This window comes from Eleutherodactylus coqui, chromosome 6 (assembly GCF_035609145.1).
Source record: "Eleutherodactylus coqui strain aEleCoq1 chromosome 6, aEleCoq1.hap1, whole genome shotgun sequence".
Lineage (NCBI taxonomy): Eukaryota > Metazoa > Chordata > Amphibia > Anura > Eleutherodactylidae > Eleutherodactylus > Eleutherodactylus coqui.
The window spans coordinates 77005771-77021379 of record NC_089842.1 but is presented as its reverse complement, the minus strand read 5'-3'; the positions used below and the strand labels follow the sequence as shown (position 1 = coordinate 77021379).

At 46.7% G+C, this 15609-nt stretch overlaps 1 protein-coding gene across 5 annotated transcripts in view; it reads right to left on the bottom strand.

Annotated features, from left to right (window-relative positions):
* The window catches only part of SIDT2 (SID1 transmembrane family member 2), a 61307-nt gene that overhangs the window by 27740 nt on the left and 17958 nt on the right, over positions 1–15609 (bottom strand). For all 5 annotated transcript variants that reach the window (XM_066606999.1, XM_066607001.1, XM_066607003.1 and 2 more), the window contains 5 exons: positions 5519–5620; positions 4548–4631; positions 2955–3054; positions 2816–2881; positions 1460–1553 (listed from right to left, as the gene is read on the bottom strand). In XM_066606999.1, the coding sequence (XP_066463096.1) occupies positions 1460–1553; positions 2816–2881; positions 2955–3054; positions 4548–4631; positions 5519–5620 (446 nt within the window). The remainder of the gene's footprint in view (positions 1–1459; positions 1554–2815; positions 2882–2954; positions 3055–4547; positions 4632–5518; positions 5621–15609) is intronic.

The window sequence follows — 15609 nt, the reverse complement described above, 5'->3', positions numbered from 1 at the left end:
AAAGCATATGTGTTATGTAGATTCACAAATACCTAAATCCAAAGGTAAAACTGTCTATTGCAACTAATGAGGTCACCGATGAGACGCTTTTCATAAAGGCCTCTGAAAAAGTGTTATTTAAACGTAATGGGTTATCTTAGGTGTTTATAGAAACCATTTTAAGGGAAAATTACTCTAAATGGCTTTCAGTGAGACCATTAACTGGAATTGCAAACTCGCCACCACTTTTCCAATCCATAGCTGACATGTTGGAAATATTTCATACTAACATACACTCACTGTTAAAACTAGACCTTGAGGCCCGATTTCATATAACACACACACACACACACACACACACACACACACACACACGAGGAGTAAACTGCTTCCAGACATCTGCTGGTCGCTCAACTGCTCAGAGAATTAAAATAAATACAAAATTTAGGAATGATGAAATATGAGACCCCAATAGATTAGGACTGTTGTAGGGGGTTAGGTGTGATCACTATTACTGTGGTGTTCCATTAGCAAATCAGGAGAGAGAAATAAGTGACTACGAACATTAAGGCTGGGTTCACACACGGCGGATTTGCTGCAGAATTTCCCTGCGGCAAATCCGCCTGAGGCCGCCAATCCCAGGATTGGCCAGCCATGCGGATGAGATTTCTCAAAAGCATGGAAAAGCATGCAGCAAAGCCGCTCCAAAACCCACGGCAAAACCGCGAGATTTCCACGGCAAATCCGCCCTGTGTGACCGCAGCCTAAGAGAATGTTCACATGCGTCAAATTTAACTATCAGCATCTCATGTTGTGAATGCAATTTCTGCAACCCTGTCCATAAAAAAAAACACAAAAAACTTCTGGGTAGATTTTTAGCGCTGCCATGAAAAAAAAACCATTGCAAAAATAGGTAGCGCAAGAAAACAACTGTAGCGATTGCTTATGGATCAGGATGTACATTCATATATGTTCTACCAAAACAAGAGGGTGATATAGTTACTTAGCTGCACTACAAGGAATTGTGGGAGGATAGAGAACTAGAGATAGAAACTATTAGGATTAATCCTCTGGCAGATGTGCTGCAAACCTGAGCAGAAGAATATCAGTTACCAATATACGTTTTTATTTAAATAGAGACCTTTATAAAGCTAAAGGCATATTCACATCTGCATCAGAGGTTCCAGTGGAAGCCTCCAGCACAGATGAAATAGCACAGCATGCTGCATTATACTGCCTGGTCACATTACTGGTTAGAATCCTGAAAGCCAGAAGGACCCCATTATAGTCAATGTAATACGTTCAGTTCTGGCATGTGCTGGATCCAGCGGTTCCAGTATTTGTTTTCTTCGGCTCTAAGGATGGAGCCAAACAATGAAGATCACCTGGAGCCCCAGGGCAGAGGTACTAGTGTTTTTTGTGTCCTGTGTCTACAATAGAAAGGTTTATCTATAGCAAGCACTTAACAGTCATTGCTTACCTCCACTGCTCCCAGCAGTATATAAGTAGTGCAAAAATGTAGAAGGACAGGAACACACCGAAACAGAACAGCATCCCACCGATATAAGAAGTCTCTAAGGGAAGAGACAAACGGCAGCACATGGTTAATAGAAAACAGCATTTATCTTTTCCTTTTTTCTCTCCAGCCATGATAATAAGTAAAATATACACACATTTCTAATAAGATTTTTGTACTTGCCGTAAAATCTCTCATCTATTGACACAGCTGAAGGCCAAGGGCATAGCTACTGCCACTAAGTCAAAAAGTTAGCTCCTCCTACCAGCTATACTACCCCTTGCAGGCACCAAGCTAACCAGTTTGTATGCAAGCGGTACGACTAGTGGGATAGAGAAAAAGTTGAAGTTAAAGGGGTTGTCCCGCGGCAGCAAGTGGGTCTATACACTTCTGTATGGCCATATTAATGCACTTTGTAATGTACATTGTGCATTAATTATGAGCCATACAGAAGTTATCAAAAGTTTTATACTTACCTGCTCCGTTGCTAGCGTCCTCGTCTCCATGGTGCCGACTAATTTTCGCCCTCCGATGGCCAAATTAGCCGCGCTTGCGCAGTCCGGGTCTTCTGCTGTCTTCAATGGGGCCGCTCGTGCAGAATGCCGGCTCCGTGTAGCTCCGCCCCGTCACGTGCCGATTCCAGCCAATCAGGAGGCTGGAATCGGCAATGGACCGCATAGAAGAGCTGCGGTCCACGGAGGGAGCAGACCCCGGCGGACATCTTCAGCAGGTGAGTATGAAGACGCCGGACCGCCGGGATTCAGGTAAGCACTCTCCGGTTTGTTTTTTTAACCCCTGCATCGGGGTTGTCTCGCGCCGAACGGGGGGGGGGTTAAAAAAAAAAACAAAAAAAACCCGGTTTCGGCGCGGGACAACCCCTTTAAACAGTAAAACATTACAATTGCAACATGTGCAACTCTGGAAAGATCACTCCACAAAGGAGGTGGTTTTCAGAAATTCTTAAGATCTTTTGGGGTGGGCCCTGTGTCCCCCATTGATCAAGGCAAGCACAAAAATCTTATTGGGGAACACAGTTGAAGACTATGGGACGTTCTGAAGTAGTCCCTCAGGAGTGGGAGAACATAGACAAGAGTGCAGTCAAATTATTGCCTGCTTGCGAGTCCGCATGAGAGTTTGAGAACCTCAAGGCTCTGCCTCAGATATCTGCTGCAAATTAAAATGTCAGATCCACATTGGAACTATCTAATGTGCATTTGCAATGTGAACGGGGGCCCAACAGTGGTAAAGAGTACATTGTAGTGGGTCATGAACATGGGAATATGCCTAGGAGAGCAATAACTTTATATTTCCCCTACATACTGCTGATGGCTGGGCTGACAAAGACATCCAGGGTCTTCAGACGCTCTCCATGCTCCACGGGGGTATCTGAAACAATTCAATAGTATTAGGGAGGAAACAAGGAAAAAGGCAGAGACTTAGCAGTAAGGGAGAAGCTTACCTGGATTTAATGGATAATAAGGCAGCCCGCCGCCACAAGCCTCATCTTCAGTCTTCACAACAACCACAACATAGAAACCACCTTTGCTGAAGTCCTTTCTCTGGAATTTACAGAAGAAATCAAGAGCGGGAGGGGGAGGGGAGGCTCGTCAATGGAAGAAAAAAAAAAAAAAAAAGAGAAGAGGAATAAAGACTAGGGTCCACATAAACAGACTTTAATCAGCCAAACGCGCCGACCCCAGCAGGGGCAGACGACTGTCTAACGTCTGTAGGGGTGGCTCAACTTCCCCAGGATTTTTTATCGTGTATTATACCCAAGTGTGAATGGATCAATGAAAATCTATGTAATTTCACGGACTTCATTCACTGTGTATTACGTGCGTGTACATCACAGCAAAATACGCTGTTAAATTACGCTTATGTGAGCCTGCCCTAATGCCAGCAATAATTTCATGAAACAGCTCGCTCACGATAAGTAGTCTATGGATCTGATCGGAGAAGGTGCAGTTAATTAACATGTAGGATGATAAAGAAAAAAAAAAATAGATACATTTCATAAAATAAAGGTACATAATCATCTGTTAAATTAAAAAGGTAAGAATGTTATAAAATGGCTCTTTAAACGCTAAGGAAACAGACATTAGGTTTTTGTTTTCTTCTCCTCCCCGTGATATGGCCATGTAAGGGATTGTTATTAAAAGACGACTTCTACTTGTCAAAAATTGTACCATATAATGTACTGAACAAACAAAAGACTGCACCCCATCGGGGAGGTTAGGGTGTACACGTGCGGCAAAAATGGCACTAGCATTTTGTGGGACAGTACAGTCACGGCAACGCCAAACTTATATAGTATATGGTATTATTTTGAGGTAGATATAACTTTTTGATCACTTAATTCAATTTTTTTTATTGGAGATGGTATAACTAAAAACAACTCTGGAATTACCGGTATGTATTTTTTTTATGGCATTCACCATCTTGGATAAATGTGATATTTTGATAGATCAGAAATTATACAGATGTAGTGATAATAAATTGAAAAAAAAAGTGGAAAAAAATTGGTTCAAGTCAAGTCCCCGTAGGGAAGTCTTCTAATTGCCTGTACAATATACTGCAATACATCAGCATTGCAGTATATTGTAACTTCAGCGCAGCCATTCTAAAATGCACTGAAACTCATTTCAGGCCTAGAAGTCTTCACAAGGTTTCAGGCTGCCACGACAACCTGTGATCCATCGCTGGTAGGGGTAGAGTGGTGGCGTTCAGAAAATTGAGAAAGTTCCCCCCCCTCCATCAAGCCATTTAAATGCTATATTCAGCACCCAGATTTGCAGTTTTGACATGCCGCAGATCTGCGCGTGAAATTAACCAAAAATTCAATAAGAGATTTCTGACAGGGATCACCAAGAGTTTTGGTGGCAAGAACGAACATGCAAATGTAACATTTTTAATTTAAAGTTTCAGCGTGGAATCACAACCACAGGAGGTGAAATTAAAAGCACACAAAGTGCGGAACCACATTGGAATCAATGTGAAGAATCAGCTTTTGGAACATGTCCTGACAGAATGCATAGCGGGAAAGAAAGTTTACCTGAACTGTGATTGCCGCTTGCTTGGTCATAGTTTGATACATGCCGATAAATGCAACATTATTATCGAGGTCATATACCGGGCACTGAAAAGAGAAAAAGCAGGATATGAATTCTTGCAGCTACATTGTAACTTACTGACCAACTTTGCAAACAATAATATCAAAGCCTTAAAGGGGTTGTCTCGCGAAAGCAAGTGGGGTTCAGCACTTCTGTATGGCCATATTAATGCACTTTGTAATATACATCGTGCATTAAATATGAACCATACAGAAGTTATTCACTTACCTTCCCTGCGCTGGCGTCCCCGTCGCCATGGCTCCGTCTAACTTCAGCGTCTAATCGCCCGATTAGACGCGCTTGCGCAGAAGGGTCTTCTGCCTTCGGCTCGGCAGCAGTGGCGTCCTGGCTTCGCCCCCTTCTACGCGTCATCGCGTAGCTCCGCCCCATGACGCGTGCCGATTCCAGCCTCCTGATTGGCTGGAATCGGCACACGTGACGGGGCGGAGCTACGCGATGATGCGTAGAAGGGGGCGGAGCCAGGACGCCACTGCTGCCGAGCCGAAGGCAGAAGACCCTTCTGCGCAAGCGCGTCTAATCGGGCGATTAGACGCTGAAGTTAGACGGAGCCATGGCGACGGGGACGCCAGCGCAGGGAAGGTAAGTGAATAACTTCTGTATGGCTCATATTTAATGCACGATGTATATTACAAAGTGCATTAATATGGCCATACAGAAGTGCTGAACCCCACTTGCTTTCGCGAGACAACCCCTTTAAGAACATGCAGCTTTTTCTAATCCTGTGAAGGTCGCAGCTGCACATCCTACGATAAATCTTCTTGGACTTTTCACATGGGTACCTCCCTAGCCAAAACTCTGGGAACCCAGATTCTTACAAAATACAAACCAGGTATTCAGCAATATCCTAATACAGATTTGAGGACATTTATGAACACTACTGTAGGGTACATACCTGAATATCCTGTATCGACATGACAGAGCAAGGAAATGCAGACGGAGAAGTGACCTTAACAATCACCGAGTCTACCTCCGGAGGAAAAGCGTACTTAAAATACTGCAAATAGACAAGAAAATGGTGTGTAAACAGAACACAAGTCTTAAATGCATGAGCTTGTAATATAACACACTAAACCAACATGCTTCACGAAGGCTTACAGACATGGAGGATTTCACATCTTTAGGCCGGGCTTCACACGAATGCATTTGAATCGAGTACGTATAATACACTGTGAAAGCTGTCAATTAAAGTACATTGATTTTCACTGTTCCATTCACACTTACGTATATTTATTGCGTACAGTATAGGCAGAAAGAAAAAAGAAAAGAAAAAAGAATGCACGTCCTATTTTACCACGTATTACGTGTGTACAGCTCTATTGTTTTCAATAGGTGCGTTCAGAACGCAGTACATACACAATGACATTGCATATGTATGGCTTTTTTTAAGCATGTTACTAGGAAACATGACGGAAAAAAAAAAAAAAGGAAACCAGCAAGCCAGTGCATGACAGTGTGCGTAAAATACACTGTTCTTGCGCAGCATACACACACAAAAACACGATATGTAGTTCCCTGCGCCAGTAAAACTGCGGATTTTACACGGCGTATTAACATCCGGTCGCGTGAGCCTGGCCAAAGATAGTTTGTGCACTAGAGATGCGGTCACAAAAATTCATCCTGATTGGTTGGGGTCTGAGAAAGGAGTCCCCCAACCAACTGATCACTGATAGCTCCTTCTAAGGATTAGGCATCAACGTGAATTACCCAAAATGCTATTTAAAATCCTGGCCTAGGCAAGTTACCGGAGAGTATATGGCCTTTAAGCTTGACAGAGAGCATCATGGTTGAAATGTTCCAATAGAGGAATAAAGAGATATTTTAATTTTTGCGCTTGCTGGCACAAACGTCCATACAAGAGTAATGAACCTGCAGATGCCAGGCTCTGGTTACTCTGCACCTCCCACATCTACTATATACATGAAGAGTGCCGCTTATATTGGTTATTTCAAATCAGAAGGATAGCAGGGGAGCAGGTCTTGCTAGAACACTGCAGCTGTTTCACTCTAGTACTATGCAAAACCAGGTCCACACAAGTATGGCTGTGCTTGATGAGCTATATAAGCCATGAAAGTAAAATCTCAGAAAACCCCTTGAATAGTCCAGCACTAGAGATGAGCGAACGTACTCGTCCGAGCTTGATACTCGTTCGAGTATTAGCGTGTTCGAGATGCTCGTTACTCGTAACGAGCACCACGCGATGTTCGAGTTACTTTCACTTTCATCTCTGAGACGTTAGCGCGCTTTTCTGGCCAATAGAAAGACAGGGAAGGCATTGCAACTTCCCCCTGCGACGTTCAAGCCCTATACCACCCCCCTGCAGTGAGTGGCTGGCGAGATCAGGTGTCACCCGAGTATATAAATCGGCCCCTCCCGCGGCTCGCCACAGATGCATTCTGACAAAGATCAGGGACAGTGCTGCTGGTGCCGGAGCTGCTATAGGGAGAGTGTTAGGAGTTAGTGTAGGCTTCAAGAACCCCAACGGTCCTTCCTAGGGCCACATCTGACCGTGTGCAGTACTGTTGAGGCTGCTTTTAGCAGTGTTGCACAATTTTTTTTTTTGTATATCGGGCGTGCAGAGCATTGCGTCCTCAGTCTGCAGTCATTGTACAGAGTATAGGGCCAGTACTGGTGAGGCAGGGAAAGAGATAGAGATATTCAGGCTATATAGGCAGTGGGCTTTTTCCAAAAAATTGGGGAAAAATACTATATTTGGGCTGCCTGTGACCGTCTTCAGTTTACTGCGTGTCTGCTAGGGGTAGTAGTCCTAATTAATACGCAGCTAAGCGTTACAGCAGGCTTGCGCAAAATTGTTTCCTGGATCTGCTGTCTGTTACATGATCGCCGTCATCCCGCCAGAGGGAAAGGGTATACATAATATTATACGCTGCCTACAGTATCTGTCTGCTGTATCAGCTCAGCATTTAAAAAAAATAGAAGCAAAATACTTAAGGCCTACTACTGGCTTTTGGCTACTTGACTGCTTCTGCGCTGTGAATTACACTAGCTCAGTCATACGCACCTACGTCTCACTACGTGCGCAAAATTGTTTCCTGGCTCTGCTGTGCGTTCCGTAAGGAAAGTCAGCCTCCAACCACAGGCCAATAAGCGGCACATTTAATTACAGCGTTCTGTTTCTGCACTACTGGTAATACAGCATGCTGAGGGGTAGCGATAGGCCTAGAGGACGTGGACGCGGGCGAGGACGCGGAGGCCCAAGTCAGGGTGTGGGCACAGGCCGAGCTCCTGATCCAGGTGTATCGCAGCCGACTGCTGCGGGATTAGGAGAGGCGCACGTTTCTGGCGTCCCCACATTCATCTCACAATTAATGGGTCCACGCGGTAGACCTTTATTAGAAAATGAGCAGTGTGAGCAGGTCCTGTCGTGGATGGCAGAAAGTGCATCCAGCAATCTATTGACCACCCAGAATTCTGCGCCGTCCAGTGCTGCAACTCTGAATCCTCTGGCTGCTGCTCCTCCTTCCTCCCAGCCTCCTCACTCCATTACAATGACACATTCTGAGGAGCAAGCAGACTCCCAGGAACGGTTCTCGGGCCCCTGCCAAGATTGGGCAGCAATGGTTCCTCTCCCACTGGAGGAGTTTGTCGTGACCGATGCCCAACCTTTGGAAAGTTCCCGGGGTCTGGGGGATGAGGCTGGGGACTTCCGGCAACTGTCTCAAGAGCTTTCAGTGGGTGAGGAGGACGATGACGATGAGACAGTTGTCTATCACTCAGGTAGTAGTAATTGGAGTAAGTCCGAGGGAGGAGCGCACAGAGGATTCGGAGGAAGAGCAGCAGGACGATGAGGTGACTGACCCCACCTGCTTTGCTACGCCTACTGAGGACAGGTCTTCAGAGGAGGAGGCAAGTGCAGCAGCAGGGCAGGTTGGAAGAGCCAGTGCGGTGGCCAGGGGTAGAGGCAGGGCCAGACCGAATAATCCACCAACTGTTTCCCAAAGCGCCCCCTCGCGCCATGCCACCCTGCAGAAGCCAAGGTGCTCAAAGGTCTGGCAGTTTTTCACTGAGAGTGCAGACGACCGACGAACAGTGGTGTGCAACCTTTGTCGCGCCAAGATCAGCCGGGGAGCCACCACCACCAGCATGCGCAGGCATATGATGGCGAAGCACCCCACACGGTGGGACGAAGGCCGTTCACAGCCTCCGGTTTGCACTGCTGCCTCCCCCCCTGTGCCCCAACCTGCCACTGAGATTCAACCCCCCTCTCAGGACACAGGCACTACCGTCTCCTGGCCTGCACCCACACCCTCACCTCCGCTGTGCTCGGCCCCATCCACCAATGTCTCTCAGCGCACCGTCCAGCCGTCGCTAGCGCAAGTGTTGGAGCGCAAGCGCAAGTACGCCGCCACGCACCCGCACGCTCAAGCGTTAAACGTGCACATTGCCAAATTTATCAGCCTGGAGATGCTGCCATATAGGGTTGTGGAAACGGAGGCTTTCAAAGGCATGATGGCGGCGGCGGCCCCGCGCTACTCAGTTCCCAGTTGCCACTACTTTTCCCGATGTGCCGTCCCAGCCCTGCACGACCACGTCTCCCACAACATTGTACGCGCCCTCACCAACGCGGTTACTGCCAAGGTCCAGTTAACAACGGACACGTGGACAAGCACAGGCGGGCAGGGCCACTATATCTCCCTGACGGCACATTGGGTGAATTTAGTGGAGGCTGGGACAGAGTCAGAGCCTGGGACCGCTCACGTCCTACCCACCCCCAGAATTGCGGGCCCCAGCTCGGTGGTGGTATCTGCGGCGGTGTATGCTTCCTCCACTAAACCACCCTCCTCCTCCTACGCAACCTCTGTCTCGCAATCAAGATGTGTCAGCAGCACGTCGCCAGCAGTCGGTGTAACGCGGCGTGGCAGCACAGCGGTGGGCAAGCGTCAGCAGGCCGTGCTGAAACTACTCAGCTTAGGAGATAGGAGGCACACGGCCCACGAACTGCTGCAGGGTCTGACAGAGCAGACCGACCGCTGGCTTGCGCCGCTGAGCCTCCAACCAGGCATGGTCGTGTGTGAAAACAGCCGTAACCTGGTGGCGGCTCTGCAGCTCGGCAGCCTCACGCACGTGCCATGCCTGGCCCACGTCTTTAATTTGGTGGTTCAGCGCTTTCTGAAAAGCTACCCACTCTTGTCAGACCTGCTCGTAAAGGTGCGCCGGCTCTGCGCACATTTCCGCAAGTCCCACACGGACGCTGCCACCCTGCAACATCGGTTTAATCTGCCAGTGCACCGACTGCTGTGCGACGTGCCCACACGGTGGAACTCTACGCTCCACATGTTGGCCAGGCTCTATGAGCAGCATAGAGCTATAGTGGAATACCAACTCCAACATGGGCGGCGCAGTGGGAGTCAGCCTCCTCAATTCTTTACAGAAGAGTGGGCCTGGTTGGCAGACATCTGCCAGGTCCTTGGAAACTTTGAGGAGTCTACCCAGATGGTGAGCGGTGATGCTGCAATCATTAGCGTCACCATTCCTCTGCTATGCCTCTTGAGAAGTTACCTGCAAAGCATAAAGGCAGACGCTTTGCGCTCGGAAACAGAGGCGGGGGGAAGACAGTATGTCGCTGGATAGTCAGAGCACCCTCCTGTCTATATCTCAGCGCGTTGAGGAGGAGGAGGAGCATGAGGAGGATGAGGAGGAGGGGGAAGAGACAGCTTGGCCCACTGCTGAGGGTACCCATGCTGCTTGCCTGTCATCCTTTCAGCGTGTATGGCCTGAGGAGGAGGAGGATCCTGAAAGTGATCTTCCTAGTGAGGACAGCCATGTGTTGCGTACAGGTACCCTGGCACACATGGCTGACTTCATGTTAGGATGCCTTTCTCGTGACCCTCGCGTTAAACGCATTCTGGCCACTACGGATTACTGGGTGTACACACTGCTCGACCCACGGTATAAGGAGAACCTTTCCACTCTCATACCCGAAGAGGAAAGGGGTTCGAGAGTGATGCTATACCACAGGACCCTGGCGGACAAACTGATGGTAAAATTCCCATCCGACAGCGCTAGTGGCCGAAGGCGCAGTTCCGAGGGCCAGGTAGCAGGGGTGGCGCAGAGATCAGGCAGCGTGTACAGCACAGGCAGGGGAACACTCTCTAAGGCCTTTGACAGCTTTCTGGCTCCCCAGCAAGACTGTGTCACCGCTCCCCAGTCAAGGCTGAGTCGGCGGGAGCACTGTAAAAGGATGGTGAGGGAGTACGTAGCCGATCGCACGACCGTCCTCCGTGACGCCTCTGCCACCTACAACTACTGGGTGTCGAAGCTGGACACGTGGCCTGAACTCGCGCTGTATGCCCTGGAGGTGCTTGCTTGTCCTGCGGCTAGCGTCTTGTCAGAGAGGGTGTTTAGTGCGGCTGGGGGAATCATCACAGATAAGCGTACCCGCCTGTCAACCGACAGTGCCGATAGGCTTACACTCATCAAGATGAATAAAGCCTGGATTTCCCCAGACTTCTCTTCTCCACCAGCAGACAGCAGCGATACCTAAACAATACGTAGGCTGCACCCGCGGATGGAAGCATCGTTCTCTATCACCATCAAAAACGTGGAACTTTTAGCTTCATCAATCTGTGTATAATATTCCTCCTCCTCCTGCTCCTCCTCCTGAAACCTCACATAATCACGCCGAACGGGCAATTTTTCTTAGGCCCACAAGGCTCACTCATATAATTTTTGTAAACAATTTTTATACGTTTCAATGCTCATTAAAACGTTGAAACTTGCACCTGAACCAATTTTTATTTTAACTGGGCTGCCTCCAGGCCTAGTTACAAATTAAGCCACATTAACCAAAGCGATTAATGGGTTTCACCTGCCCTCTTGGTTGGGCATGGGCAATTTTTCTGACGTACAATAGTACTGTTGGTACACCAATTTTTTGGGGCCCTCGCCTACAGTGTAATCCAATTATTTTTTGCCCACCTGCAATAAAGCTGACGTTACATCAGCTGTGCTGGGCACTGCAATGGGATATGGGATATGTACCACCGGTGGGTTCCAGGGAGCCACCCATGCTGTGGGTCCACAGGGATTTGTAACTGCATGTGTCCACTTCTAAAGAACCCCAGTCTGACTGGGGCATGCAGTGTGGGCCGAAGCCCACCTGCATTTAATCGGACGTTACCTCAGCTGTGATGGGCACTGCAATGGGATACATTTATGTACAGCCGGTGGGTTCCAGGGAGCCACCCATGCTGTGGGTGCACACGGAATTCCCATTGCGAAGTTGTACCTGCCTGTGACCATTTATAAAAAAACGCGGTCTGACTGGGGCGGGCAGACACCTTGACAGAATGAATAGTGTGTGGCACATAGGTTCCCCATTGCTATGCCCACGTGTGCAGCTCCTGATGGCGGTGGCACAGGATTATATTTCTCATTGCTTCTGTACAGCATTGTGGACTATCGCCCCGCCCCTTTTAAAGAGGGTCGCTGCCTAGCCGTGCCAACCCTCTGCAGTGTGTGCATGCAGTTCCTCTTCATGGCAGAAGCACTTCTAAATAGACATGAGGGTGGTGTGGCATGAGTGCAGCTGAAGGCTGTGCAGGGACACTTTGGTGTGCGCTGTGGACACTGCGTCGTGCGGGGGGGGTTGGGCAGCATGTAACCCAGGAGAAGTGGCAGCGGAGTGTCATGTAGGCAGTGATTGTGCTTTGTTGGAGGTAGTGTGGTGCTTAGCTAAGGTATGCATTGCTAATGAGGGCTTTACAGAAGTAAAAGTTGTTGGGAAGGGGGGGCCCCACTCTTGCCGCTATTGTGGCTTAATAGTGGGATCTGGGAACTTGAGATGCAGCCCAACATGTAGCCCCTCACCTGCCCTATCCGTTGCTGTGTCGTTCCCATCACTTTCTTGAATTGCCCCGATTTTCACAAATGAAAACCTTAGCGAGCATCGGCGATATACAAAAATCGCTCGGGTCGCCCATTGACTTCAAAGGGGTTCGTTACTCGAAATGAACCCTCGAGCATCGCGAAAATTTCGTCCCGAGTAACGAGCACCCGAGCATTTTGGTGCTCGCTCATCTCTATCAAGCACTTCTCCAGACAAACTACTTAAACTGTACTAAAAACAAACAAAGACAGGAGGAGTAGAGAAATAAATACTTAAAATATTTCCCTTATCAGTGGGCCATTTATGGTCTCTAAATTAGACTTAGGGGGGGGGGGGGGGTCACCAGGCCAGAGTGTTATCTGTGCTATGTGAAAGTCACCAAATTAAAAGGCAATTTCAAATCACAAAGCCATAGAAGAATTTGTTGAAAGTATCAAAAGTTGTTATAAATTTGTACTTAGAGGCCTAAATTCTTCAAGAGGATTCATGCATGAATGGTAAGTATGAGAAATCTATAGCACAGATAACACACTCTAGCCGGGTGACCCCCTAACTGTAATTCAAAGACCATAAAACCTTCAAATCTTTATCAGTGGACTATTGAAATATTTCTCTACTCCTCCTGTGCTGGTATTTTATTTTTTTGTATAAGTGCAAATTTAAAAAAAATAAATAAAAAAAATCATGACATCCATGCCTGCGCCTTGTCATATGTATGTGTATTATGTATACGTATGTCTCTTCGGATCCATTTCATTTTGCCTGAGGAAGAACCCTAAGTAGGTTCATAAGCTTGCTATTACATCATGTATTTTTGTTAGCCATTAAAAGGTATCATATCTACAAGATTACTTGGTTTCTCTTGCTGGGAACAATCACACTTTGCTCTACTGGCTAACACAGTATCAAACTTTTTCAATATACCGATTATCGCGCACTTTCGTCCGATTTAGCAAATTTTAAGTGACAATCATTGCATGTAAATGGGTCTTAAGAACTACTGTCTAATAAGTCATCACCTTTAGCCGAGTGCATTGTTCAGCATGCATCAGTAATTATCACAAGCTGTAAAGTAAAGTGCCGTGTCCTAGAGACACAAAGTACGAATAAAATCTATTTGTAAAGGTTTTTGGTTTACAAACAGAATCCGAGATTTAGAGAGCAAAGTCTAAAAGGCTGTATGACTCTACCACGTAAATCTGTAGTCATTTACTGATGTGGAGAAAAGTGTCAGCTAGTAAAAACCCAAGAAGCAGGTCAGAGATCAGCGTACTGGTACAAGAACAAAGTAAAAACAGCGCATTACACCTGACATGGTGCCTGACGCCATCATCACTTGTCATCAGGATACTGGTTGGGTAATAAATCGTTCTGCTGGAATGTTTTTGGAGTGACGATTGTAGCAGTCAGTCACAGTCTAAAGTGTCAACGCCGTGTCAGAATCAAGTCCTTTTATTATCTTCTTAACCCAGCACAAAGGGCACAGAGGCAATCTAACAAGCCCCATGGATTTTACGATTTCAGGATCTATTGACTAACTTTACTGCCTCCTTAGTTTTATTGTGCAGTTTGAACTAGAAATTAAAAAAAATAAAAAATAAAAAAAAAATAAAAATCTGATTCCTGTACTTAACTGAGGCAAACGTGGATCTTTTTGGCCAAAACCAATAAATCAAATTGCTAAAAAGAAAAAAAACAAAACAAAAACAAAAAGTTGTGGGCCCACAACACTGATTACTCCCAACAATTTGCATCCCAATCCCCCATAGTGCTGCTCTTTGTTTCAGTGTGAATATAACAGGTGGGAGTTCCTACTAATAGCCTACAATCAGGTCTGACATCACCCATTCACAGTGGGGACCACCCACCTGACACTAGCTCACCATAATCAAGAACAGTTCTATAGGGGGGGAATGGGAGTAGTGGAGGAATAGAAGGCATAGCTGGAGTCAGTATGGCCGCAGCTGCAAAGCTATGTAGCGGGTCCCGCTGACTTGAGGACAGGTCCTGTTTACATTGTATCATAATCTAGTTCTACAGTAAGGCTGGCATGTCTATTCGGTTACATGCCAAATGACTTGGCCTTAAAGTGGTCATGCCAAGAGCACAAACCTTGTTCACAGAGTAGGGACGCCTCTCAGGATTCCCCTTTATAACCCTGATTGAAGAGCAGTTCTGTAAGAGCGGTGCCTATTTGGGCGGACCTTGTACCCTCCTGATACTTTAGGACAGTCAGTTAAATGCAGAAGAAGTATGTGGCTGGCCGTAGATTTCCCTGGAATAAACAGTTCATTCCTAGAGCGATCACGTTTGTCCCAAGTCCTACATTTTAGAGAGGTTGTGCAAGTTGGCACAAGCCCTTTAACGAGTTAAAAAGATGGCAGTACAGAATGGGCAACTACTTTCTGTACGGGAGACCTTGGTCTATCAGAGCCTACAGATGTTACAAGGAACTGGGATTTTCTCACACGAAAGTCAATAAGGCTTTCTAATGTTAAAAACGCATAGCACGAAAATTGACAGTTCATGCAATGTGATAAAAAGGAGGCTCCGTGGGGAAACATGGGGGATGATAAAAAAAAAAAAAAAGTAACGCAGAAAGATAGGACAGTTTGCAAATGTTTTTTTCTCGCAACATTACATGAGTAAAAAACATTGCAAATGTGAAGGAAACCTTAGAAAATCATAGGTTTCATAATTCTGTGTTTTCCCTCACTCTCACAATTTTTTTTTTTGTTTAATAAATTTTTATTGAATTTTAACATTAAGGCGAAACAGTTACATTAACGCGTAAATGATATTGAACCTAAGCAGAGCACTCATGGCTCCATGAATATTATTGCCATAAATTTCCAATCAAACAGAGATGCGTTTTGCTTGAAATTTGTCATCTCGCAAACAGTGACATATACAAAGACAGGGGTTTGGGACCAGGGAGGGAGGGAAGAGCGGGAAATCCAGGTATTGGGTTCGGTGGTATAGAGGCCAACCTTGATCGTTTGGTTCTATATGCAAGACCCTGTTTGCAGCCATCTGGTGAATAAGGGTGTCTCCCGAATATCTATCCACAATGCCCAGGTCTTATAGAAATTATCGTGACCCTGGGGGTCATCGGTTAGCCTCAGTCTCTCCATCCG